We start from the raw sequence: 26,687 nt of genomic DNA on the forward strand, positions 1-26,687 counted from the left end.
TGTCAGGCCCACCCTCGTGCGCTCCAGCTGCTACAAAAGGTCAGAGCTGTCAGGAACCAGCACTGGGAGAATGGGTTGAAAAGGGTAAAATGACAGACAGGTATGGGAAGAATGAGAATTAAAAATGCTCTCTCTTAGCAGGACAGAAAATCAAATTGTCTCCTTTATAAGCCTGCGTTTCTTGTCATCTCCATGCTTCTGTTCAGGGCATTTCCACGAGCTGTTTGCTGAGACATTCTTCACCACAGGGATTAAGAAAGTGGACTCTTTATTTCTCACTCTTTATTCAAAACATTTTTTATTTTTCAGTCCTGGGCCTAAAAGGAATTCTTGCCTTTGCAACAAATTGGCTATTTTAACTCTTTAACTGTGATTGTGCCATGTAAACTCACAGTGCCTTGTGTGTTGGATTAAGATCATATAGTTTTAATATTTGGACCCTAGTTTCTGGTAGGAAAAAAAATTATATATTTATATACATATATATACATTTATATATATAAATATGAAGCCATTTATTATAATGGTTAATAGCTTCTGAAAAATAAAAGAATTAAAGACACTCAAAATATATTAAGGGAATTGCAGCAGTTAATAAATAACCTAAAATACACTTTCAGGAAGATCTTTGATCAGATACTTAGGTAAGGCAATGTAAAAATACACTCACAATATTTGGATAGGTAATCTAAAATACACTCACAGAAGAAACTTTGGAATTAGAATATTTGAAGAAGAAGAAGTGGAAGCCAATAAGTTAAAGTGACCTGCCAAGCCGTTAGGATCAAGCCAAGTACAACAGTTACTTCAGCTAAGTCATGGAAAAACATGCCAAGGATAACAGGAAGAAGACCAAATTAGGAAAAGCTTAAAATTTAACTGAGGAAGACCAAGAATTCCCAGAAGACTCCGCCTGCCTATGAATATGCATGTAATAAATGATGTAATCCTTGTTTAAAATTGTATAAAAACCCGCTTTTGCGGTGCATAATCTAGAAATCCATTTCGTGATTTCTCCGACGCGTCGTAATAAAATACCTCCTGCTTATCTGACTTAGGCTGAGTCTCTTAAGCAGTTATTCTCGCCTTTTGGGGCAAATTCGGCATCATTTTCTGGCGACCCAGATGGGACCAGACAGGAGATCCGGGCCCTGAGGTCCTCCCGGGCCGGGTCCGGGGTCGGGATTCTCTGGGCGCCCCTGACGAATTTTTGTCAAGAAGAGACCCCCCCTGGACTGGCGCCTTGGTGGACGGAGGGTTCCCTGCATCTCCTGCTTCAATTAAGAGGTATTTTAATTGTTTATTGGTTTTATTGGTAAGGAAACGGGGGTCAGACGTGACCGCCCGAAGGGAAAGCTGGGGGACGCCCCGGTAACGAATCCCATTGGGTTGCTAGCATTGGTTTGCCAGGGTTGTTGCTAGCATTGGTTTGCCAGGAGATTCCCGGCATTGTTTTTGTAAAGAAAAGGACAAAAGTCCTGCTGAAAGAAGTGTTTGTTTATCTTGGTATTTTTTGGTCTGTATGGGAAACTGTTTTAACATTGTGTTTGATGTTGTAATACTGTGAATTAAGGGTTAAGAACTGAAACTGCTATCTGAAGAGGTCTGTCAGCCGGTGATCTTTTGTGTCTGTTCTATGTGTTTGTTGCAAAATCTTACAAAAAAATATTTTGCTGCTCTCTCTATAATTTTTAGAAGAGAATAAGTTGATAGATATCCGGAAGAAAATTGTGACCTCCTGCAATTGTTACACTGTCTACGGTTGCGATTGCACGAATCTGGCAAACCGGTGTCTCACGGTCTGTAGGTGACCTCGCGTGACCAAACCCGGTAACAGTCTGTTCTGATATAGACCATAAGGTAGGAATTCCTTTATAAAGGTGCGCGTGTATGGTTGAGAGTGAATAAGATGCAGCATCGCTGCGACGCGAGAAGCCAGGACAAAAGCGACTGAAAATTGTGTGTGAAGTGTTAAACCAACACAGGGAATAACTATGGGAAGTCAACAGAGTAAGGACGTAAATATGAAAACCCCCTTAGGATGTATCCTAAAACACTGGAAGGACTTGGGAGGGATCCCGGGGGGAAACATAAGTAAAAAGACACTCCTTAAATATTGTACGCAGTGGTGGCCGTTGTACAAGTTAGATGACAATGAGAAATGGCCGCCGGAGGGAACAACTAATTATAATACTATTTTGCAATTGATGCTTTTCCTTCGCCGACTTAACAAATGGGACGAAGTGATGTATGCTGATATGTTCTTTACCCTAAGAAATAAACCGGAGTGGCAAAAAGAGTGCGGGGTAAATGTAGCACCTCAGGACCCCCTAGTGCTAGCCCTGGAAAAAGATAAGAAAGGTTCAAAGCCTAAAGAACGGTGCTGTGATGCATGTAGCATTGGGCAACAATGTCTTAAATTGACAAGAAGAGATAGTGGAAAGGAGAGCGAAATAAGCCTGTGGGAATACCATCCATTCGCCCCAGGACGGGAAGGGCCTCTTCCCAGGCCAAAGGAGGAACAAGGGGATCCTAGCCCCTTAAAGGAGCTGGAATGATGGTGGAAATCTAAGTTTGGGCACAGTCCTCAGAAACTAGATAACACTTGGGAGGAGGATAGTCCATTAAAATCGGGGATGGACAAGAGGGAAAGCAACCCGCAGGGACCAGATAGTCCACAGGGGTCGGGAAGCTACAGGGATGCTGACAACCCACCCAGATTAGAAGTTGAGAGGGAAGAAGGCAGCCCACATGGAACAGAGAGTCGAGGGGAGACACGCAGCCTCCCCGAACTAAGTCCATATGGGGATGGTAGTACACCCAGAAATGGAGGTTTTGGGAAATCAGGTACCTGTAGAATAGAAACCAGCACACCGAGGACTGGGGATAACTCACTAGGAGGCAACGTCTCTAAGCTAAGGTATAGTGAGAAGAATGACACTGAGACATGCGAAAGGGAGGCAGAGAACAACTCACAGAAGCTGAATATAATAATTCAGATAGAGGATAAGAGAGATGGAAGGGGAACAGAAGATGAGGACAGTAGCCCGGAACAGGATAGGCGCCGGCAGATGCGGGAAGAAAGGCGACAGATGCAGAGCGAGGCGCGACTGGACTGTGTAAACCATGCCAGGGGGGTAGTAGGAAAAGAGTTAACAGAAATAGAAGGTGAAGATGAAGAACAGGGAAAGGGAAAGAGAAAAGAGAAGAGAAAGAATAGGGAAGACATTGAGGCACAGGAAGATCCTGGGGAAGGGACTAGTCATTCGTATTATACCAGATCTGTGGCACGGAGGGAAGCAAAGCAAGAAGAGGAACGGAACCATACAATAGCTCCTCTCCGACAACTTATGCCAATGGTAGGAGAAAGGACCAGGGTAAAGGTACCGTTCTCCACAAGTGATCTGAACAATTGGAGGGATGAGGCAAGGAACTTCAGGAGGAATCCAGAGGGAGTAGCGAAGAGGTTTGAATTAATGGCAAAGAATTTAGATATTGATTGGGAAGATATAGAGGTGATGTTGTCAGAATTGACAGATACAGAAAGGGAACTCGTATTGGAAACAGGAAAACGACATGCTCAAGTATTATCAGGGAGACTAGAAGATAATTTCCCCAGCAGTAAACCAGAATGGGATCCGGGCAACGAAGAGCACTATCGACGATTGGTGCAGTACAGAAAGCTGATAGCGATGGGCTTGCGTAATGCGATCCCTAAGGCTATCAATTGGTCGATGTTATATGACATTAGGCAGGGAAAGGATGAGACCCCGTCAGAGTTTTTGGATAGACTTAGGGCAGCCATGAGACAATACACACCCCTGGACCCAGCAACGGAAGAAGGGAAACAACACCTGTTAGGATTAATGATGGGACAGAGTAACCCAGACATCAGAAAGAAATTGCAAAAGCTCGAACATCCAGAAAATAAAAACCTGGAGGCCTTGTTGAATGAGGCATGGAAGGTATATAATAATAGAGAAGTTGAGGAGAAGAAAAGGGAGGACAGGAGGATAGCTCGAGTAGTGGCTGTGGCAGTGGCAGCTCAGAAGACAGGTCACTCGGAACCTGGAACCAGGGGTAGGGGTAGAGGCTACCCGGTGAGAGGGGGAGGAAGGTTCCAACCCCACCCAGCTAGAGTAGGGCCAGATCAATGTGCATACTGCCTACAGACGGGACACTGGAAACAGGAATGCCCCCAGTTAAAGAGAAGGTTAATGGTCACCACTACCACCACACAGCAAGAAAGTGAATGAGGGGGACCGGTGGGCCATACCCTAGCAGACCCACTGGTTAAAATGGAGCTAGGGGAAGGTAAAAAGGAATTGGACTTTTTGATTGATACGGGAGCAACCTTTTCAGTTTTAAATCAAGAATTGGTACCTAAAAGTGATGAATTTGTACAAGTTGTGGGAGCAACAGGCCAACCAGAAAAGGCTTACTTTTTGAAACCTATCAAATACAAAATTGGGAAACAAATGGGAATACACCAGTTTCTGTATTTGCCAAATTCACCAAAACCTCTACTAGGGAGAGACTTATTAGAAAACTTGGGAGCTATAATAAAGTTCAAAAAGGACAGATTTGAATTTCAAGTAAAAGAAGAACAACTGATTACAGCCCTAAGCCTAACAATCAGTTGTGTGAAACCTAAACCTGAGAATCACAATTTTGAGCGAGTCCTGAGCGAGGCATACCCATTAGTATGGGCTACTGATATACCTGGAAAATCAAAACAAGCAGCACCGATTGTTGTTGAACTTAAAGACGGGGCAAGACCGGTGGTAAGAAAACAATATCCTTTGAGAATAGAAGACAGGAAGGGGATTGAGCCCATAATCAAAAGGTTTCTGGAACTGGGGTTATTGGTAGAATGTGAATCGGATTTTAATACACCAATCTTGCCAGTAAAGAAACCTAATGGAGCTTATAGACTAGTTCAGGATTTGAGAGCAATAAACGAAATAACCAAGATATTACATCCTTTAGTTGCTAATCCATACACGCTTTTAACTAGACTCAAGGATAATTTGGCCTGGTTCACCGTATTAGACTTGAAAGACGCATTTTTCTGCCTTCCCTTAGCTCCCGAGAGTCAAAAGATTTTTGCCTTTGAATGGGAATCTGTAGATAAAGGAAGAAAGACCCAACTTACCTGGACGGTATTGCCCCAAGGATGGACAAACTCCCCTACGATTTTTGGGAATCAATTAGCCAAAGAATTAGAACAGTGGGAAAGGCCGCTGGGAGATGGCACCCTTCTGCAATACGTAGATGACCTTTTAATAGCAACAGTGACAGAGGAAGAATGCATTGAATGGACTATTTCCTTGTTAAATTTCCTGGGTTTAAGTGGATACCGAGTCTCTCAACAGAAAGCACAGCTGGTGCAAAAAGAAGTAGTGTACCTGGGATACGAAGTCTCCAGAGGACAGCGATCCCTGGGAGCAGCTAGGAAAGAGGCCATCTGTCAAATGCCCAAACCAGAGACGGTGAGAGACCTGCGCGCCTTTCTGGGAATGACAGGTTGGTGTCGGCTGTGGATCTACCAGTACGGGATACTTGCTAAACCACTGTACGATTTGTTGAAAGAAACCAAGGATGTTCTAGTTTGGACTCCCGAGGCAGAAGAGGCCTTCAAGAAGTTGAAGCTGGAGCTAATGAGGGCACCGGCTTTAGGTCTCCCAGATGTATCAAAACCATTCTGGCTGTTCTCCCATGAACGACAAGGGATGGCCCTAGGAGTCCTGGCACAGCAGTTGGGAACACACAAGAGAGCTGTGGCCTACTTCTCCAAGCGACTGGATGAAGTAAGTAAAGGATGGCCAGGCTGTCTGAGGGCAGTGGCTGCAGTGATAATTAACATAGAAGAGGCCAGAAAGCTCACACTGGGCCAAAAGATGACTGTGTTAGTATCTCACACTGTGTCAGCCGTGCTGGAACAGAAAGGCAACCATTGGTTGTCCCCATCCAGATTCCTAAAATACCAGGCCATCTTGGCTGAATCAGATGACGTAACCATTCAGGTAACTAACATTGTGAACCCAGCTTCATTTCTAGAAGGGAGAGCCCCAGCAGAACCCATCGAACACGACTGCCTGGAAACAATTGAAGCCGTCTACTCCAGTTGCCCAGATCTCAAAGAAGAGCCGCTCGAAGGTGCGGACAACTGGTTCTCAGATGGCAGCAGCTTCGTGAAGCAAGGAGTAAGAATGGCTGGCTATGCAGTCACCACTACAGAAAGGGTAATTGAGTCAAACCCCTTGCCTGCAGGGACTTCAGCTCAAAAGGCAGAGCTGATAGCTCTGACCCGAGCCTTGGAATTGGCAGAAAACATGCAAATTAATATATGGACAGACTCTAAATATGCCTTCTCTGTTGTACATGCTCATGGGGCCATCTGGAAAGAAAGAGGACTATTGACTACACAAGGAAAAACAGTCAAACATGCAGAAGAGATTCTGCGATTGCTAGAGGCGGTCCAACTCCCAGCACAAGTGGCCATAATGCATTGTAAGGGACATCTGAAAGGTAACACTATACCAGAGATAGGGAACAGGAAGGCAGACACAGAAGCTAAATTGGCGGCCACAAGAAATAGGGAAGCGGAAATAGCGGCCCTAATACCAGGGGAGCTGGATATCAATATCCAGCCAGATTACCAAGAGTCAGATCATAGATGGATTCAAAGGAATAAGGGCAAAATACTAGAAAATGGTTGGGGTCGATTAGAAACAGGACAGTTAGTGATACCAGGAAACGTGATGTGGCAGTTTGTGAAGGCAGAACATGAGAAGGCCCATTGGGGCCTAGATTCGCTTTACCAATATTTGCAGACCAGAATAGCAGGACCAAAATTATTTACTACTATAAAACACGTTACGTCCCAGTGCGAGCGGTGTCTGAAAAATAACCCGAACACAGGAACCAAAGTACATCAAGGAGCCATAAATCGAGGTAAATTCCCAGGTGAAGTATGGCAAATTGATTTTTCTGAACTCCCAAGAAAAGGGGGGTTTCGGTATTTGTTGGTAATAACTGATACATTTTCTGGGTGGCCTGAAGCATTCCCTTGTAGGACAAATAAGGAAAGAGAAGTGACCAAAGTACTGTTGAATGAAATTATTCCACGGTTTGGGGTACCAAAGAGCATTTCCTCGGATAGAGGTACACACTTCTGTGCAAAAGTGGTGAGAGCAATAAGCAAAGCATTACAAATCAAATGGCAACTACACACACCTTATCGCCCACAGGCCAGTGGGCAAGTGGAAAAGATGAATCATCTCATCAAACAGCAAATTGCCAAAATATGCCAGGAGACTAATTTGCAGTGGTATCAGGCTTTGCCTATTGCTCTGCTTAGGCTGAGAGTCAAACCAAGATCAAAAGAAAAGTTAAGCCCATTTGAAATTTTGTATGGTAGACCTTATGCTATGCAAGTTGTAAATGGGGACGCTATAGACCAAATCGGTAATCAGTATATTTATGATTATGTAATTACGGTGGGGAAACAGTTTGATAAGAATGCTACTGTGGTGATAGGGCACTAACCTTCACACCGATATTACGTATTTGCAAAAGGGTTGCCAACCATTGATACAGCAAAGCCTTAAGGGATGGAATGCATGGCTAGCAACAAGGTCTCATCATAGAAGAGTACAAAGAGATCTAAGTGGATGGATTGGCACTGGATTTGGTATATTAAACACGATAGATCAAGAAGTATTAGTGAATAAATTAAGTACCGTTACTTCGAACTTAGGAAAGCTAAAAATGCCCCTCAGTTCATCCATGCTCACATTAGCAGAAACACAATCACTAGTAGCAAAACTACTAACCATGGTAGCAAACCATACTGAAGAGGATTTTTTGAAGTTCGCTAACTATACAGGGGAGCTTAGCAAAGAAATTGCACTAGCTATCCAGTGCCCTCAGACACAACAATGGGTACAATCAGTAGCTGCAGGAATAATGAGAGAAGGAATGTCAGGTATATTACCTCAAGAGATAAGAGAAACAATACTAAAGAACAATCATACTACACAATTTGAGAAGGACCACCAAGCCTGGTGGCAATTAGTAAATTTCACTTATGACCCTCAACAGGAACACATTGAAGCCTATGTCCTCACCATTAGTGCAGCAGAGGAAAGAGTTATCTTTCCTATCCTCACTCTAGGGACAATACATCAAAATGTTATTGTCAAGCCCATAGACCATAATGTCTGGGCTAGTTATGATAATACCAAAAATAGGTGGCAATCGGTTAACACAGAAGCATGTATTCCTAGAGGACAATTAGGCTATGTCTGTGAAAACGCTGTAGTAGAAGCGGAAGATCTATGTTTAGATGCTGAAAACAGTGTATGTACTTTTGAAATGCTTCCGCATAATAGAACACAATCACAAGTTTATTATATAGGGAATGGGTGCGCTTGTGTGAGGACAGCTTGCGATAACGTCACCATAGATAATTGCCAAGAAAAGACTAACAATACTAACTTTTGTGTATGCAACTTCACCAAGATAGTAGGTTGTGACTTTCATTATACTGTCCCAATAACTACTCAACAGCTAATTAATGCAGATTTTGACCTATATCAAGAGATACCGAAATTACAAATAGGGATGGACGTCGAAGTCCTTAAAGCAATGCTCACACATCCTAAAGTAAGGGAATTAATACAAAAGGTAAATCAAACAACCAAACGAATGGTATGGCAGGTAGAATATAATTCAGAAAAAATACAGAATGTCCTGACTAAAGTAGAACAAGTAGGCCAGCATCATTGGTGGGATATCTTTGTAGGATATTCCCCAACAGCTACACAAGTCTTTAACTATCTGGTGCACCCAACGCTAATAATAATCATAGTTCTGTTACTATTAACTCTTACAAATATTTGCATGTGGTGGAGACTGAGAATTATAATGAAAAGAACCCAAATGATCTGGGCTATGGTACGAGCATATCAGCGCCCTACAGGGTTAGAATTTGACGAAAGAATTCGTAAGTAATAAGAAAAGGGGGGAAATGAAGCCATTTATTATAATGGTTAATAGCTTCTGAAAAATAAAAGAATTAAAGACACTCAAAATATATTAAGGGAATTGCAGCAGTTAATAAATAACCTAAAATACACTTTCAGGAAGATCTTTGATCAGATACTTAGGTAAGGCAATGTAAAAATACACTCACAATATTTGGATAGGTAATCTAAAATACACTCACAGAAGAAACTTTGGAATTAGAATATTTGAAGAAGAAGAAGTGGAAGCCAATAAGTTAAAGTGACCTGCCAAGCCGTTAGGATCAAGCCAAGTACAACAGTTACTTCAGCTAAGTCATGGAAAAACATGCCAAGGATAACAGGAAGAAGACCAAATTAGGAAAAGCTTAAAATTTAACTGAGGAAGACCAAGAATTCCCAGAAGACTCCGCCTGCCTATGAATATGCATGTAATAAATGATGTAATCCTTGTTTAAAATTGTATAAAAACCCGCTTTTGCGGTGCATAATCTAGAAATCCATTTCGTGATTTCTCCGACGCGTCGTAATAAAATACCTCCTGCTTATCTGACTTAGGCTGAGTCTCTTAAGCAGTTATTCTCGCCTTTTGGGGCAAATTCGGCATCAAATATATGTATATAAATATATATATGTATATACATGAATAGATTTTATATACATTATTAAAATACATATTTATATATATTTATTATACATTTATATAAATATGTATGTATATAAAGATATAAATACACAGTATATATGTATATATATTATGTAGTATGTTATTTATAATATATATATTATATCTATATAAAATATTATATACATATATGTTAATATATCTATATATAGTTCTATATATCTATATATATATCAAATGGTCTCTTCTTGCAGGTAAAGAGGAAGCCAAGAGGACAATGCCAAACTCTTGTCAGCAGAACCCTGAGACAGGACAAGGAGCAATCGCCATAAACTAAAACACAACAAGTTCCACCACAACGTAAGGAAGAACTTTTCATGCAGGGTGGCAGAGCACTGGAACAGCTGCCCAGGGATTTCATTGATTCTTCCTCTCTGGAGACATTCCAAACCCACCTGGATGTGTTCCTGTGTCACCTGCTCCAGGTGACTTCCTTGGGCAGGGGGATTGGACTGGATGATCTCCAGAGTTCTTTCCCAACCCTAATTCTGTGATTCTGTAAAAAATTCAATAAGAACTGGCCTCAAGTTACAACAGGAGAGGATTAGATTCGATATTATGAAAAATTTCTTCATGGAAAGGGTTGTCAAGTATAGGAACAGGCTGCCCAGGAAGGTGGTGGAGTCACCAACCCTGGAAGTGGGGTTGTGGCACTTGAGGAACTTCGAGATGTTTTCTGACTTTAAGAACTCTGTGATTCCATGGTTCTGTGTTTAACCAAAAGCTTTCATTCTGCTGGAACAACCTGTCTAGGCTGTTCCATAGCAGAATGACAACAACAAGTTGAGAGAGAGACCTTTGGAAAAGGCACCTTTTGTATTCCATCCCCTGCCCCACCCTCTCTGTAGCGATTGCCACTTGCCCCGTGCCTGCCCACAACCAGGTTGTCACAGACATATTTTATGAAAAATCCTTTTGTCAGGATTTTTATCTCCTGAGAAGCTGAGAGGCCTCAGAAACTAAATGTAAACAATAATTATCTGCTGCTGTGGAATGTGGCAGGTGCATCTTTGATTGGTCTCATGTGAATTATTTCTACTTGATGACCAATCACAGGTCCAGCTGTGTTGGAACTCTCATCAGTCACAAGATTTTATTATCATTCCTTTCTTTGCTGGCTTTCTGATGTCTCCTTTCTCTCTTGCTTTTAGTATAGTTTTAGTATATAATTTTCTTTTCACATAATATATATCATAAAATAATAAATCAGCCTCCTGAAACATGGAGCCAAGATTCTCGTCTCTCACCTTGTCCTTGGGACCCCTGCAAACACCACCATGTTTGGTGACCCCAAGTGAGGAACACCCCACACCAGGTGTTCTAAACCTAGGCTGGCTCCTCCTCCTGATGAGGATTTATGGATTTATGGATTTTGAGGAGCCCAGCTGCACTGCTGCTGACACAGCAGCACATTCCATGCACGTCCCCCAGTTATCCCACTATTGTTTCCTAGGAGCTGCCAGAGGGTTTGTCAGCCTAGATTCAATTAAGATTGGGGTCAGCCTGCTTTACCCTTGGCATGATAAATGTCCTGCTGTGTTTACAGCACCATGTCCCTGGAGATGGTCGGGATGTGCATTCCTGAGGGGACTTTGCTCTCATCCGATGCTCAGTTGCTCATCACTGGGCTTTGCTCCCCCAGTTATCTCTCTTTTGGGGCCTGCCTTCATTAGGAGAAACTGGGAAGGTTTGAATTGCAATGGAGAGTGAGTGCTGGATTATAAATTATTTAGATTATCAATTATGATTATGATTAGATATCAGGAATAAATTCTTCCCTGTGAGGGTGGTGAGGCCCTGGGATTGATTACCCAAAGAAGTTGTGGACACCTCATCCCTGAAGTTGTTCAAGGCCAAGTTGGACAGGGCTTGAAGCAACTTGGGACACTGAAAGGTGTCTCTGCCCATGGCAGGGGGTGGAACAAGATGATTTTTAAGATGCCTTCTGACAAAATCATTCCATGATTCCATAAAACTCATTTAGTCTCTGTCTCTACCAGTCTGATGGTTCTCCAGGTCAGGAGGTGACAGGGATTTCTTCTGATACATATATCCAATCTAAATTTATCCTTTTTTTCAAATTAAAGCCATTGCCCGAAAGACTTTCAACAGCAAAGAAAGTCGTAAGTCAGCCTCCAAGAGGGAATATTGAAGGAAATACAACTCTGTAACTTCCTCAGTTGTTTGCTCTGTCATCAGAGACTGGTTGTATCACCAGATATTCTGTTAGCCTGTCCCAGGATAACCATTCCTGAAGGTATCCACAAGCACAGGAGCTTTCTGCTTCCCAAGGGATATTCTTCAATTCCCTAAAATTATGGAGCAAAGTCTCTTTGATCCCCCATTCTCCAGCCACCCCACATGGTGCAGTCTTAGCCTGAATCAACAGCCCTGCTATTCAGATTGTTCCAGCTGTACCCTGGCAGAATTCCTCCCATGCAAATACATTTGTTTGTCTCAAATGACAGTTTGGAACAGAGATCATCTGAGTTTAGCCATTTTTAGCCAATTATCCAGCATTTGCTTTGCCCAATTTGCATGGAGAACAACCTATTATTGCTTTCAGTCTGGGGGGAATTGTTTGCCTTTTGCAGCCTCACAAGCTGCAGATGGAGTCTAATTCTTTTTTTTTCTGTAAATATGGAAAACAATAAAGCATGGATGAAATGGTCTGTCTGTGGATGTTAAGTGGGAAGAGAGCAGAGAACATCTCACAACTGAAAATTGTGGCCTTGATTATTGCTTATTAGCTATGGAAAAGATTGAGCCAGTGTAATCCTATCTCCTGTACTTCTTCATTGCAATGCAGTACTTTTAATAATCCTGTCTCCATATTCTAAGGAATCTCAAAATTAGTAATTTCTTAGTGGGATTCAGAGGCTCCATACGCTGCTGCTGATTTTTGACAAAAAAATGGTGCCCTCTTTTAAGTAACTTTTCCTCCTCAAAACTTTTGAACACCTACCATCACCCTCATCAGATATATTAAATTTTGATTTCCTTTTACTCTTCCTCACTGGAGATATTCCAGAATTGTCAGGACACAATTCTGTGCCATGTACCCTGCTTGAGCAGAGAGGGCGGACCAGATGACCCCATTTTGGTACTTTCAAACTTAACCCATTCTGTGATTTGTGATCTTTCTTGTGGCAGTTCTCAGCTTTAATAAACTTTAAAAGAGCTTTCAAAAATGGGACCAAACACCTTTTAAAAATAACTTTTTAAAGCATGCAGACCAAAGCCATTTAGTCATTTATACCCATGAAGTCATTTAAATACCCCACTCCCATTTACTTCAGAAGAAATTAAAACGTCTCTGTGGGTCTGGTCCCTCTTTAAATTCTCAAACCTTTGTCCACTTTTAATCTTTGTTTCCACATGTATCAGCCAAGGAGAAATTTGTCTTTGATTAGATCATTAAAAACTAGGGACAGGCCAGTTTCTGAATGCTGTTTTCTTTCCTCTAAATGTGATTTTGAGGAAGATGCTCTCCCAGTCCTATCAATCGTATTTTTGCAGCCAAACCCTAATGGTGACAATGGTTTAAAGCATTCAGGATCCAAATTACCAGGACCCATTGAGGGTGAGGATGTATCAGGAGTAGTTCCTTAGTGGAAATAATTCTTGGAGCTGTGGCACAGAGTCCTGCTCCTGGAGAATCCATAAAATAAATGCAATGTGTGCATCTCATTATCCCAGAACAACAAAAGAAGAAAAAAAAAAGTGAGGATAAGAAAAATGTGATTGATGGTCTCACAGAGAATGAAAAGCTCGGCTCTTGAAGAAGAAACAAAAAAGATCAGACCTGACTTAGATCATTAAAATGAGATGATCACACAGGAGCACCAGGAGCATTGGTTATGGAGGGAGAAGAGACACTTCATTAAAAAGTCAATAGAGACAGGAAAAAAAAAGGTTTCTTTAAGCCAGAATAAATTTTGACTGCAAATGGGAGGATGACTCTTGACTATCAGAGGAGATACGTGCTGGAATAGGATCTCAACAGAACCAAAATCTTGAATACTCGGAAGGCAAAACACTACAGGATGAGAGGAAACAGCCTCAGGTTGTGTCAGGTGAATTTTAGATTGGATATTAGGAAAATATTGTTCTCCCAAAGGGTGGCAAAGCACTGGAAGAGGCTGCCCAGGGAAATGGTTGTGTCACCATCCCTGGAGGGATTTAGAAGATGTGTGGATGTGGCACTTGGGGACATGGGTTAGTGGTGGCTCTGTCACTGCTGCGTTTATGGTTAGGCTCGATGATCTTTGGGGATTTTTCCAGCCAAAACAATTCTATGATTCTATTATCACTTTAAATAACTGGATTTGTAAGACACGGAGCCCCAGACAAGGGAGATATGGGAGAGTGGTCCCTTCATGTGCCAGCCTGGGGTTCAGGTGGAAATCAAGAGAAACATCTTTCACCAGGAGATGCTGGGAAATGCAGACTCAGCCCTCTGGGTACTGCCAGCATCTGCTTTTCTTTGCCTCTCTGCACATTTGCTCTGTACCTGGCAGAGACCTCAGAATTGTTGATTTATGGCTTTTCTTTCTTTTTCCTCCCAGTGGCAGAAGGGAATTTTGTGGCCCCCAAGAGAAGCACAACATAAAAACCCTGGACAAAGAGTATGAAACTGTTTTGTTGTTGTGTTTTTGGGTTTTTTCTTCCCTGCCTCCAATGCAGATGTCACTTATTTTGATGGTTTGTAACTATGGGCAACCTGTGTTTAAACAACACAAAAATAACCAAAGTCCCTGTCCCTACAGGGCTTATTACTGAGGAAAGCTCTTGCCACAGCTTCCCCTCTTGGAGGGAAGCCTGGTTTAAAGAACCTGCAGAAATCTGCCAGTGGGCAGCTGGAAGGGCAAACAGGGAACAGACGTCCCAATATGAATCAAGAGCATTTTGTGTTTGGACCTGACGGGCATTTAACTGTATTCCTGAAATCCACAATGTGTTTATTTTTCCTGGAAATTTAGATTGTATTCCAGCAGGGTCAAAGAGCCTTCAGTATCTTTTCACCTGCTGGTGGAAGGTGTCCCTGCCCAAGGCAGGGGCGGTTGGAATTAGGTGGTCTTTAATGTCCTTTACAATCCAAACCATCCTCTGATTCTGGATAATACAGAGAGGTTCATTAAATGTCACTCTTTAGACAGGAAATAACTCCTCATGCTTCAAACTACAAACCAAGAAGCAGCAAATAAGAAATTCCAGATCTTTACAGGTGAGGTCCTTTACTATGGTGATTTTTGAAGGAATTTTGAATGAGTTAGAGACAAGACTTCTGAGCTTTTTAGATGATGTGATTTATTTTTCTTATATTTTATATGGGCAGGAAAGGTGAGTTCGGCTCACATCTTTACTGCATGATTCAGAAGGTTACAAGACCCCAAGTTATAAGAACTTTTAAGGATTTATTAACCAATAAAACACTGATAGCAAGGATATTTATGTTTTTTACCTAATCCTTAAATATTTTGTTTCATGGACTCATGTTACATTGTAAGTATTTTTAGTCAATTATGTAATGACACACAAACCTACAGTACTGTGCTCTAGAACTCTAAATTTTCTTTCACTTAATGTGTTTTGCTTTAAACTATAAATCTACATTCTTACTTCTACTACCTAAGTTTAGAAGCCTTTTCCAAGGTCTCAAATCAAATCTTGTATTTAATTCTAAACTTTAGCTTACAGGTCCAAAATTTTGAGAATTCCCTACATTTCGGATTCCAACACTTTACCATTGCCCACAGGGGCAATAATTGATGGATTTCCCTGCATCAGAGAAGAGCAAAGGGTGGTGTCACACAGATATTTTGCAGAAATAAGAACACTTCCACGTGGCCATCACCGCTTTGGCAGTGACTCAGATGGGGAACTTTAGGAGCTGTGAACTTTTCAGAGTTCAGAGCAGAGACCTCTTGATGGATCAGCTGAGCCCTGTAAGGAGCTGGGAGTCTGACAAGTGGATCTTTTCAGCTAAAATATTCTCTTAGAAGAGTCCTGGTGTAATCCACTGACAGCCACCACAAACCACCCCCTGTCCCAAAGGGATGATTTCATTTCCAGAGGTGAAACAGGTGGACATCCATTTGTATGAATCTACTGATACCCAGATAGAGAATCAGCAAGGATTCTTTCAACTGCATCAAACACCAAGGTATTTCATTTCCAGGAGCTATTTTATTCTTTTAAGGGCTAGAAAATCACCCCAAAAATACTGTCCACCACAGCAGAGACATGAAATGTCACCCTCTCCTCCTCTTATGACAGACATCTGCTGTATCTGCTGTAACATTCTCCTCATCCCCCATTAAGTATGGGGAAGAATCACTGAATTATCCCAGGAGCTCTTCTTGATTTTTAGGTCAAAATTACCAAAGTAATAGATTATGGAGGGCTCACAACCACTATACACTAAGCAGCATCCAAAGATCTTTAACTTATTCAGCCATCCATACCTTGGGCTCCACTTTTACAGTAAAAATACCTTCCTTAAGAGAAGCTGCAACCTGACATTAATGACTTATAACTGTTAAATAAACCATCTATAATACACTCAGGGAGGTTACAAATGACACAAACAGCTCTTTAATAAGTCAGGGATAATGGGAAGCCAAATGCATTAGCAGGGAAGGGTTGTGATTTAGGATTTTTTGAGGGTAATAGTAGATCTTGCAGGTCTTTGGACTGCATACTTACAAATATATTAATTCATAAAGGCTGTCAGCCTTGGTTCAGTTTAATTAAAAAAAAAAAAAAAGGGAATTAAAATGTTGCAATCCACATTTTTGGGGTTTTAAATAATAATAAACCTTACTTATATGCTCATTTTCAAAGCATTATACAACCTGCCACTGTGAGGCAAAATAAAATATAAAAGTTTAATACCTAGATCATGACTGCTGGTTGAAAAGACACAAGATGTGTTTCTAATTAGAGGAGGGTGATGCCTTGTGATGTTCAAGGTTTTTATTGAGAGGTTTTATACTTTGCCTCACTTCTGTTTATGGGATATGCCTCTATTTTATAAATGCATACTTGCTTTTTATCTTCCCTTTTGCTTCTTTATGGCTTTCATTTACTTATGCAGTATTTTTTTTTCCCTGATAGATGGGGAGATAAACATTTATTATTTTTTATAAAGTCTGATTTTTTTAGGCATAAAGCAACTTGTGGACTTTTGTTTGGAATGATTCTCTCCCTTTTTTTTCCCTGATGTGTTCAATCCCTCACAAATTGTGAGGCATTCCTGTGGGGAGAGTCACCATGGAGGTCACAGATCTTTTCCAGCTGTTTCTAGACAGAATTTCAGGAGCAAACCTGATTTGGGCTCAGTTTGTACTTGACCTATGCTCACAGTGGTACAAAATAACACCTTGGCTTTGGTTTTTGTGCTCAGTAATCACCAATTTCATTTTTCTGGCAGTGACTTGGACATAAAAGCACAGTTTCTCTAAATACATCAACAACAAAAGGAGAGATAAGGACTCTCCATCTTTTCGTGGGGGAACCCAGAGAAAAAGGATGAAGAAAAGATGGGAATCATCTCTTCTCCCAAGTACCAAGTGGCAGCATGAGAGGAATAGACAGAGAGGTGCTGTTTGGAATTAAGTGATTTTAATGTCCCTTACAATCCAAACCATCCTCTCATTCTATGATAATACAGGGTTGGAACTAAGAGAGGTTAATTAAATCCCTGCAGATACCTCTGGAATCGGAAAAGGTATCATTGTATTTACCTGATTGACACTTTTTCCATTAATTTGTCTCATCAATTTTTGAAATGTGTAAATATTTAGCAACTATTATGTCCTACACTGAGAAATTCTGTCCTTTTATTCTTTTCTGCTGTGAATTATTTTGCTCATTTTGAGCAAAAATAATACTGCTATTTCCATGTCAGAAATCCCAGTACCTCTTGTTCTGTTTGTCCTGCTTTGCATTAAAAAGAAGATGCTGAATGAACACTCACTCCTTTTCTGAGGCCACTCAGGACCCTGCAGACCTCTGCCACTTCCCAACTGTCTCATTTTCTGGAATGATGAAGCCTAATTTATTTACTCATTCTTTGCAAAGAGATTTTTCCACTTCCCTGATATTCCCCCTCACTTTTTTACCGTGTTTTTTCCAATTTCATTGAGTTCTGCTGGAGGCAGGGGAATTGGGAAGGCACACAGTAATTAGTGAGTGCATAGTAGACATTTACCATGGCAGAAGTCTGAAAACAGACCCCTGGATGTGCTAACCCACATCACAATGCCCACTTTTTTTTATATTCCTTCTGGCTCTCCAGTGGGATCCTCCTCTAAATGGACTGGGAATGTCCTGAAGACAAAAGCCATCATTTAGATTCCTCCTCAGTGCCTGGCACTGCTGAGTCTGGTGTTGGATTAAACCTGAGGCCAGTGCTGCATAAACAACATTGCTTTGAATATTTATAGAATCACAGAATCCTGGAATGGTTTGGGTTAGAAGGGACTTTGGGGATCATCTCATTCCATGGGCAGGGACACCTTCCACTATCCCAGGTTGATCCAAGCCCCATCCAACCTGGCCTTGCACACTTCCAGAGATGGGGCAGCCACTGGGAAACCTGTGCCAGGGCCTCAGCATCCTCACAGGGAAGCATTTCTTCCTAATACCCCATCTAAATTTATCACATAAATCCATTCCCCATTGTCCTACCTCTATAGATCCTTGTGAAAAGTCCCTCTCCACATTCTATGTTGGTCCATTTTAGGCACTGGAAGGGGCTTTAAAATCTCCCTGGAGCCTCCTCTTCACCAGGCTGAACAATCTCATCTCTCTGAGCCTGAGTTTTCAAAGGACAGCCCCTTGATGAACTTAGTGGCCTCCTCTGGATTTCTTAGAACAGGCCAACATATTCCTTGTGTTGAGGGGGCCCTCATATAACAGGAAACATCAATTCCAACATTTCAGTGATCCTCTTTCCCTGATCATGGAAGGGAAAGGAGTGACCAGGTAGGAGTTTTTTTGCTGCTGAAAAGCAGCAGAAATTGTTGTCAGTGAGTGAATTTAATGATCTCCATGCACAGATCTCTCCCTTGTGCTCAAGTGTGAAAATAGGAAATGGTTTTGTACTCCTGCTCCAGGCAAAGCCCTGTGGAAGAAATCACTCCTGTGAACAGCTGGATTCAAAACCTGCATAGCAGAGATTCTTCTCTCCCTCATTCTGCCATCAAAGACCGCAAATGGTTCATTTTCATTTAGTATTCCAAATTATGCTGAAGGGGAAATTGATTCCTCTCACTTTGTCTTGCTCCTTTAAGTTTACCCTGTCAGGGTGGAGAGCAGGGAGAAGTGTCTTCCTTGATGTGATATTTGAGCAGTATTAAATATATTTTGGGAAAATTAAAATGCAGTGAGAATAAGGAAGTGTTTTAGCCCTCATGAGCAGAGTTTAAGCAGCTGCCAACGTTTCCAAGTGGGAGAAAATACAGAATTAAAATGAATCTCTTTCACTCCCCTGAACTGATATTTTTTAAAACTTGTTTTTAAAAGTTTCCAAGAACACAGCTCACAATAAGTCCTCTCCACAGCAAAATGAAGCTCTAAGATATTCAGTGTCAGCTGGCCAGTGGAAAAGACATGGGAAAATGGGAAAAGAAGAGCAAGGAAGTATCACAAGAGGACTGTGGTGGCCAGGCTGGACAAGTGCAACTGAGTCAGTCAACATCTTGACCAACAGAGATGACTCTGCCAGGATATGACAAAAAATTTCAGAAAAAAACCCACCAAAACATAAATTTGGGCAGTTGTTTTTATTTTATTCCAGACACTCATGACTTAGTGGAGTTAGGACTGGTCAGAACTTATGTCTGGAATTTTCTGACCAGTTTGGAGGTGTGAAGGGCAATGTGATTTATCTGCCTTGATGAAAAGATGATATTTTGTTTCTTACTTTCGATCTGTCTGAATGAATTTAAGCTTCCTTGCATATTTGTTCTAAAGATGATAATTCTCATTCTCTGAGTGATGAACTAAAAATGGCCAGGTCTTTGCCATTGCAAATTGGGCAGAAGAAGGTCATTTGACCCCTATAAAGACAAGGAGTCTCCTGGTCCTCAGATGGACTTTGGGGCTGTTTGCTGTAAGCTGTGGCAGAATTTTCTTTCCTCTCTGTAAAGAGGAAAGACCAGTCCCACAAAGCAATTTTCTAGCACATTCCTGGCCTCAATTTTCCTAGGGAACATAATGGAAATCTTGGAGGAGAGGGAAGAGAGATCTCTTCCTTGAGAGCTTAGTTCAGGTGAAAGTTCTCCCTGGTTATCCACAGGGATATTTCTCCACTCTGTCCATCCAATCCTGGCTTGCCCTTTACACACCAATTAAAAGATTCTGCTTGAAGATGGAAATTCCTGCCAGGTAGAACCTGGAAAGGGAATAAGGCTGCCTTTAAAGAGGAACATTATTAATCTGGATGTGCTGCCTGAAAACCTGCTCAGTTATACAACCTGAAAAACAAGAGGCAGTCCGGATGTGCATGAAAGGCCGTGGTCATCACTCAGGAATTTATTTCACTTATTGCTCCTACAGGGGCTCCAAGAGAGCTGGAGAAGGACTTGGGAGTGGGGTGGAGTGCCAGGACAAGGGGAAATGGCTTCAAACTGCCAGAGGGGAGGGATAAATGGGATATTGGGAAGAAATTCTTCTCTGTGAGAGTGTGAGAGTCTCCTCTGGCAAAGGGTGCCCAGAGAAGCTGTGGCTGTCCCATCCCTAGAAGTGTTCAAGGCCAGCTTGGACGGGGCTTGGAGCAACCTGGGATAGTGGGAATGAGACAATTTTTAGGGTTGTTTCTGATTGAACCAGTCTCCGATTCCGTGAAAACAGCATCAGTGTTTTTCTGCTGCAGTGTTTAAAAGGTTTTAGAGAAATATCCAAGGCACACCTTTATTCCTGTCTCTCAGCATTTTTTGGATACTAAAACGTGGACACTTTTCCAAGGACAAGCATTTCCAGTCTTGCCTTCTTAATATCCAAATTAGGTCTAGGAGAGAGCAATACCAACAGCATCCTGATTTTTAATTTTTTTTTTTGGTATGTTAATGACTGGAAGTGAACAGAGCTCTGTCAGATGCTTAAATTACTACCCTGAGAATTGGGATTTCTGAATTTAGCTCCCAGCAACAGCACAAATGCCCTGGGTGGATTTTGACAAGTCCTGTAATTTTTTTGTCCCTTAAATATTAACAAATAAAATGCACGGTTATTTTTCCTAAGGCAGTTGAGCTCAGGCATTAATGACTGTGAGATGCTGTAGTAATGGAGACATTTGACAAATGTAAGGAATGATGCTGCTGTTATTACTGTGATGGATCAAAACTTTACTTCACGTTCATTAACTTCATCATTTTCCTTCTCAGTGCATAAACACACTATTTTTGGCAGCTCAGATTCTGAAGAATTCATCATTAGTTACATACTAATAATGTCAGATTGAAATTCAAAGTAAGGTGGTGCAGGTGAGAGAGGGATTATTTTCCCTACTTTCTTTAAAATCTGATTGTGAAAATTATCCCTCTTGGCACCACTGGATAAAGCAAACACAGAAATTCCCCTTGGTGAAAAGGGAGGGGAAGGGTTGTTAATGGGTGCAGCAGAATTTGAAAATAAATGCTAACAACTTTTGCAGAACATTGGATTTTAGGTGAGTTTTGGCAGGAGCTTAACAGAAACTGACAGACTTGGGCAATCCAGAATGGTCCTGCTGAGGAATTTGGGTTGTCTCTGCACCAAGGACCAGGTTAAGAAGCTCATTTACTCCTGCAAGAGGTTGGAATTCTTGTGCCATCATCCTGAGGTCCAATAAAACTTTCCATGTCCACAGATACTCACTAGAGCAGGACACAGGAGCCTTCTGCCCTCACCAGTCCTGTGCTGACTGTCCAGTAAAAGGTGAAGTGAACCCAAACTGGTTTGGCACTGGACACAATATCAGTCCTTATCACCTGGGCTGTCTCTTAATGCTCCATATCAAACATGGATATCTGGGACTTCACTCAATTTTGTTGAAGTTTCAAAATATCACTTTATTTTACGAGGATTCCATATTCAAGGCATCTGGAGGATGAAGAATCTCCTGGGTAAGTTTTTAGCAGAGGTGACAAAAACCATGAAGTGTGACCCAAAGCCATTACTGAGAGTGATGTGGATCAAGGTACTTGAGGAGAGGCACTTTGATAACTTCAACAACCCTGAATTTTCTTTGGCTGCACTAAAAGAAAAGTCCTGGCCCTTTTTTTTTTTTTTAGGAGATACAAAACAATTTGTAACATTTATGGATAATTACACCTTGGAAAAACCTTTGGACAGTTGGATCATTGAGTCCAACCATTGATCCAGCACTGCCAAGTCTACCACTAAGCCACATCCCCAAGTGTCACATCTACATGGGTTTTGAACACTTCCAGGGATGGTGATTCCACCCTTCCTTAGGCAGCCTGTTCCAATGCTTTACCACCTTTCCAGTGAAGAATTTTTCCCTAATATCCAGTCTAAAGCTCCTCTGGTGCAACTTGAGGCCATTTTCCTCTTGTCCTGTCAAGATGATGAAAACAACCTCAGGGTAGCAACTCCTCAGAGGGATCTTCCCAAATCTGCCAGCTCCCTTTGCTCTATCCATTTTGTCAGTGTCCTGACAGGGCTAAAAATGCTCACCACCCACCAAAGATGTACCAAATTACTGTGCTGACAAAAAGAAACCATAAATGTGATGAATATTCACTGTCCTGGTGACCTTGCAGTGATTTGGGAAGGACCTGGATGGTCACAATCCAGTGTCAAGACCTGTTCCTTACTAAACTCCCTGGACTATAGTGAGAGACATTGTCTGAGCTGGTTTTCTCCCTAGAAGCATTCTAGGGTGAACTTCCCATTGGACTAATTAGCTAATTACCTAATGAGTGGTGGCGCTGTCACTATCTTTCCATAAATCCTCCTGGTAATGAGGAATGTGAGTGCAGATTCCAAACCTTGGGCTCCTGCAGGTTCAATGAGGATAAACCCATCCAGGCTGTTACAGAGCTGCTGTGGGAGCAGCATGTAATTAAAAACACTCCCCTGGAGAGGGGATCATTTAATCTTCTTCACCTCGGACAGAAAACACAACAGAAGGAAAGATGTGAATCACAGGGAAAACAATGTCATGTTTTTGTTGTTGTGTGATTTGCTGGAATTCCTTCTGTTAGTTTTACTCTGGATATTGAATTGAAGGTCAATCAATATTGAGTTGCAGGTCAGTCGTTGTGGCTTCAAGGTGAAAACTGTGTGTTTTACTTCAGCAAACATGACATTTCTGGGGTGCATGTGAACATCTCGGACTTGTGCTTTGCAATGTGCTCAGCAGTCTCAAAAGCACAGCGTGGTCTCAGAGAAACAACAGGGGACTAAAAATGTGATATTTTATTGAGGAACACAGGATTTATTAGACTCAATTAGACTGTGGTCCATTTGTTCACATTTCTTGCCTCCAGCAATGAGTGAATTCCAGCATTTCAAAGGCAAGGGGAATTACAGTGAAGGAGGAGACATGAAATTTGAAGGGTTTTTTCACTGACCTAAAACTCAGCTCTTGCTAAATAGAAACTCCAGAGCGAGCTGTGAGCCCTACAATGAAATTTGGGTCAAGCTTTGACTGATGTCAGGATAAAAATTTGAGCTATATTTGGGCTAAAATTAAAGGACAACTCTCTCTGTCTTCTGGGGATGTGAGAGAAATATTTATTAAACACATGATAGCAATGGCTGAGGCACCAGCTTTGGCCAAAGCCTCCTCACTCTCCACACTGTATGAAATAAAACATCTTCCCTTCTGGGTCTCCCTGTTCCATCTTATTTTCAGTAAAGAAGAGGAAAAGAGTTAAAAAGAAATATTGTTTTAATCCAATCTCAGTTCTTCTTGTCCCATACTCCCTTAAAAAAAAAAGGAAAAAGAAAAAGATAATTTTAAGGGGTGAATTATTTTAAAGTTAACTTTTTAGTGGCCATATTTATGCTGCAGATTGAAAAGGTGATGCAAATTGTAAATCTTCAATAGCGTGGGATAGTTGCAAGAGCCATCGTAAGTAGAGTCACTTTATATGGAATTATGGAATATTTTGGGTTGGAAGGGATCATAAAGACCATCTGTTACCACCTCCTGCCATGGGCAGGGATGCCTTCCACTATCCCAGGCTGTTCCAAGCCCTGTCCAACCTGGCCTTGGAAGCTTCCAGGGATGGAGCAGCCACAGCTTCTCTGGGAATCTGTGCCAGGGCCTCAGCACCCTCAGGGAAGAATTTCTTCCCAATATCTAATCTAAACCTGCAATCCTACCCTGGATTTGTCTCAGCGGAACCTGTGGCAGTTCTGAAAACCCCACAGCTCTCCAGACCCTCTGAGTAAAGTTATTCTTGCAAAAGTGCTGCTAATTTTTAATTTTGCAGCCCTGCCTGCCCTGATGCCTTGAATTAAAAGGGAGACTGATCAGAAAAAATCACCTGTAGCAGCTGAAATGTGTTAGGGCTCATTAGGACTCTCAATTTAGGGCAAAATTTTAAAATCCAGTTTCCCCAGAGAAACTCCCTCAGTGGAGATCCATCCTTGGCAATGTGAGTCTCCTGCTGCTCCTCAGGGGAAGTTCTGATTTCTGCCTCTCCTGCCCTTAGGATTGGTGCCAGAGAGGGCTGGAGTTGAGTTTTTGGTCTGCTAGTCATACATGAATGGTGCTGGAGCACTTGATCAAGAAACAACATCACCATAAATGGTGTAATCTGCATTTCAGGTGATTTCCTTGGAAGAGAGTGCTGTAATTACCTGCTCTGGCCTCCTGCCTGCTGAAATAGGAAATAGGATTTTTCAGTCCTAATTTGTGCTTCAGATATAATATTAATGCTAATGCTAAAGCTTAACTTCTAAAGAAGAAAAATCCACTATAGTTTTAGAAAGTTCTTGATTTAATAGTTGCAAGGATGGAGAATCCATCATGGCGTTAGTTAAGCAGATTAAATAGTTAACAGAGTCTAGCAAATGTATTCCTTAATTTCATCTCTAAATTAGAGCTCTGCAAATAATTGATATTTTGGTTCACTGGGCAAATTAAAAATAAAAAAAGAAAGAAATAGATAAGGAAAGAAAACATTTTGTCATGAACAAACTCCTCAATTTGTGAACTAAATCACTGCTACAAAGGTCTGAAAATGCGAAGTCTAATTATAGCAGCCCAGAACTGGAGTAATGAGGGACTAGAGAGCGTGACTGATAAGCAGAAGATAATGCTCTGATAGGCATGATGTGCAGAGGCCTTCAAAGAGCAAGAAAAACCTACATGAGGCATCTCTGGACTGTGCAAAGGACAAGAAATGTTTGAAAATTGGATTTAAAGGTGAAGAGGAGCTGGTGAACGTGTGGGTCTGCCAGTGATGGAGTTTTCATGCATGCCCAGAGGATGGACAAGGTAATTATTTGGCTGAAATGCACACATCAAAAGGTTGGCAGCAGGAGGAGAAATCCTGATTTAAAAGTGGAGTTTAATCCTTGGGATGGCTGGGCCCTGCTCTGTCTTGGTTGGTTATGAGCGCATGGAATTTCCTCATTGCCTACGGACTGAGGAAATCCAACCTGGAGTCCAGGGATGCAGTTAGAAGGGATTTAAGGTTAGGATGGGAGAGGGGAATAGATTCAGATGCTGGAAAAGGTCTTTTCCAGAGGATGAAGCAGATCTTGAGCAGAGCAGCTGGCTTAATTTAATAGTTGTTACTATTATTATTATTATTATTACTATTACTATTATTAAAATAAGGTCAAGAATGTTCAGTCCTCAGCACAGTAAGGATGTGGAGCAGTTGGAGCAAGTCCAGAGGAAGCCACCAAGAGGATCAGAGGGATGGAGCAGCTCTGCTGTGAGGATAGGCTGGGAGATTTGGGATGGCTCAGCCTGGAGTAGTCTTGGGGTGACTTAATTGTGGCCTTCCAGTAGCTGAAGGGAACCTGCAAATAAAATGGAGAGAGGATTTTGGTAGTGACAGGACAAGGGAGGATGGATTCAAACTGAGAGTGGGTTTGGATGGGATATTGGGAAGGAATTGTTCCCTGTGAGGGTGGTGAGGGCCTGGCACAGGTTGTCCAAAGAAGCTGTGGCTGCTCTGGAAGTGTCCAATACCAGGTTGGATGGGGTTTGGAGCAACCTGGGATAGTGGAAGATGTCCCTGGCCATGGCAGGGAGTTGAAAAGAAACAATCTTGAAGGTCCCTTCCAGCCCAATCCATTCTGGAATTCTATGATTTTTTTCTGGTGGTTATTCTATGATCTTAATATTGTCCCAATATCAGTGAAGGTAGGTTTTCCAGAGGGATTGGTGAAAGCTGTTAGTCCTTCATCCATCCCCTTTTCCTTCTGCTCTGTGTGTGTTACCCCTTGTCTGGCAGAAAACAGGAGCTTTGTTACCTCTTTCCTTCACTTTCTCCTCCACCAAGTGCATTTTGGCAGCATCATGCTCAGTATATTTCGTATATATCAAAAAGAAAAAGAAGTCCATTTTCTTGGAAAACGGCACCTTTCTAGTAATGCTTCAAAAATATTTCAAAAATGTCACCCTTTTGAAGACTTTTAACTGATTCATTGCTTATTCCAGCCAAGGGAGGAAAAAAAAAAGGTGCTTTCTCCTATTTCTTTCTACTATTCTGGGTCCTTTTGGTTTCTGTTTCTAAACCTGTTATTTCTTCCATCATGTGAAGGAGCCTCGTGATTTCTTGCAGGTCAGTGATGGTTATGCTGCTTTTTACACTTGTTTCATTCCTTCCTTTTAAAATACAGCCCTTTATGTTCATTTATCTTGTTGGAAGCAGGTCAAGAAAAAACAATAAATGCAATGAATGGGAAAATCTTCCCACAAACTCACATAATAACTTTTCCACTGGTCAAACTCTGCCATGACCAGGAACTTTGTTATGCTCAGAAGTGACAAC

General features: G+C 41.7%; 1 protein-coding gene across 2 annotated transcripts; it reads left to right on the forward strand.

Moving 5' to 3' along the window:
- Positions 1–1,012: 1,012 nt before the first annotated feature.
- LOC131563996 (uncharacterized) lies at positions 1,013–7,801 on the forward strand. Of its 2 annotated transcripts, XM_058814259.1 has the most exons (3): positions 1,013–1,287; positions 1,696–1,860; positions 5,086–7,801. In XM_058814259.1, the coding sequence occupies exon 3, from the start codon at positions 5,475–5,477 to the stop codon at positions 7,548–7,550; it is 2,076 nt and encodes a 691-aa protein (XP_058670242.1). In that variant the 5' UTR covers positions 1,013–1,287; positions 1,696–1,860; positions 5,086–5,474; the 3' UTR covers positions 7,551–7,801. The 2 variants fall into 2 exon arrangements, with proteins under 2 accessions (XP_058670242.1, XP_058670235.1); XM_058814252.1 differs by having other exon boundaries at positions 1,013–1,860.
- Positions 7,802–26,687: the final 18,886 nt, after the last annotated feature.

This window comes from Ammospiza caudacuta, chromosome 1 (assembly GCF_027887145.1).
Source record: "Ammospiza caudacuta isolate bAmmCau1 chromosome 1, bAmmCau1.pri, whole genome shotgun sequence".
Lineage (NCBI taxonomy): Eukaryota > Metazoa > Chordata > Aves > Passeriformes > Passerellidae > Ammospiza > Ammospiza caudacuta.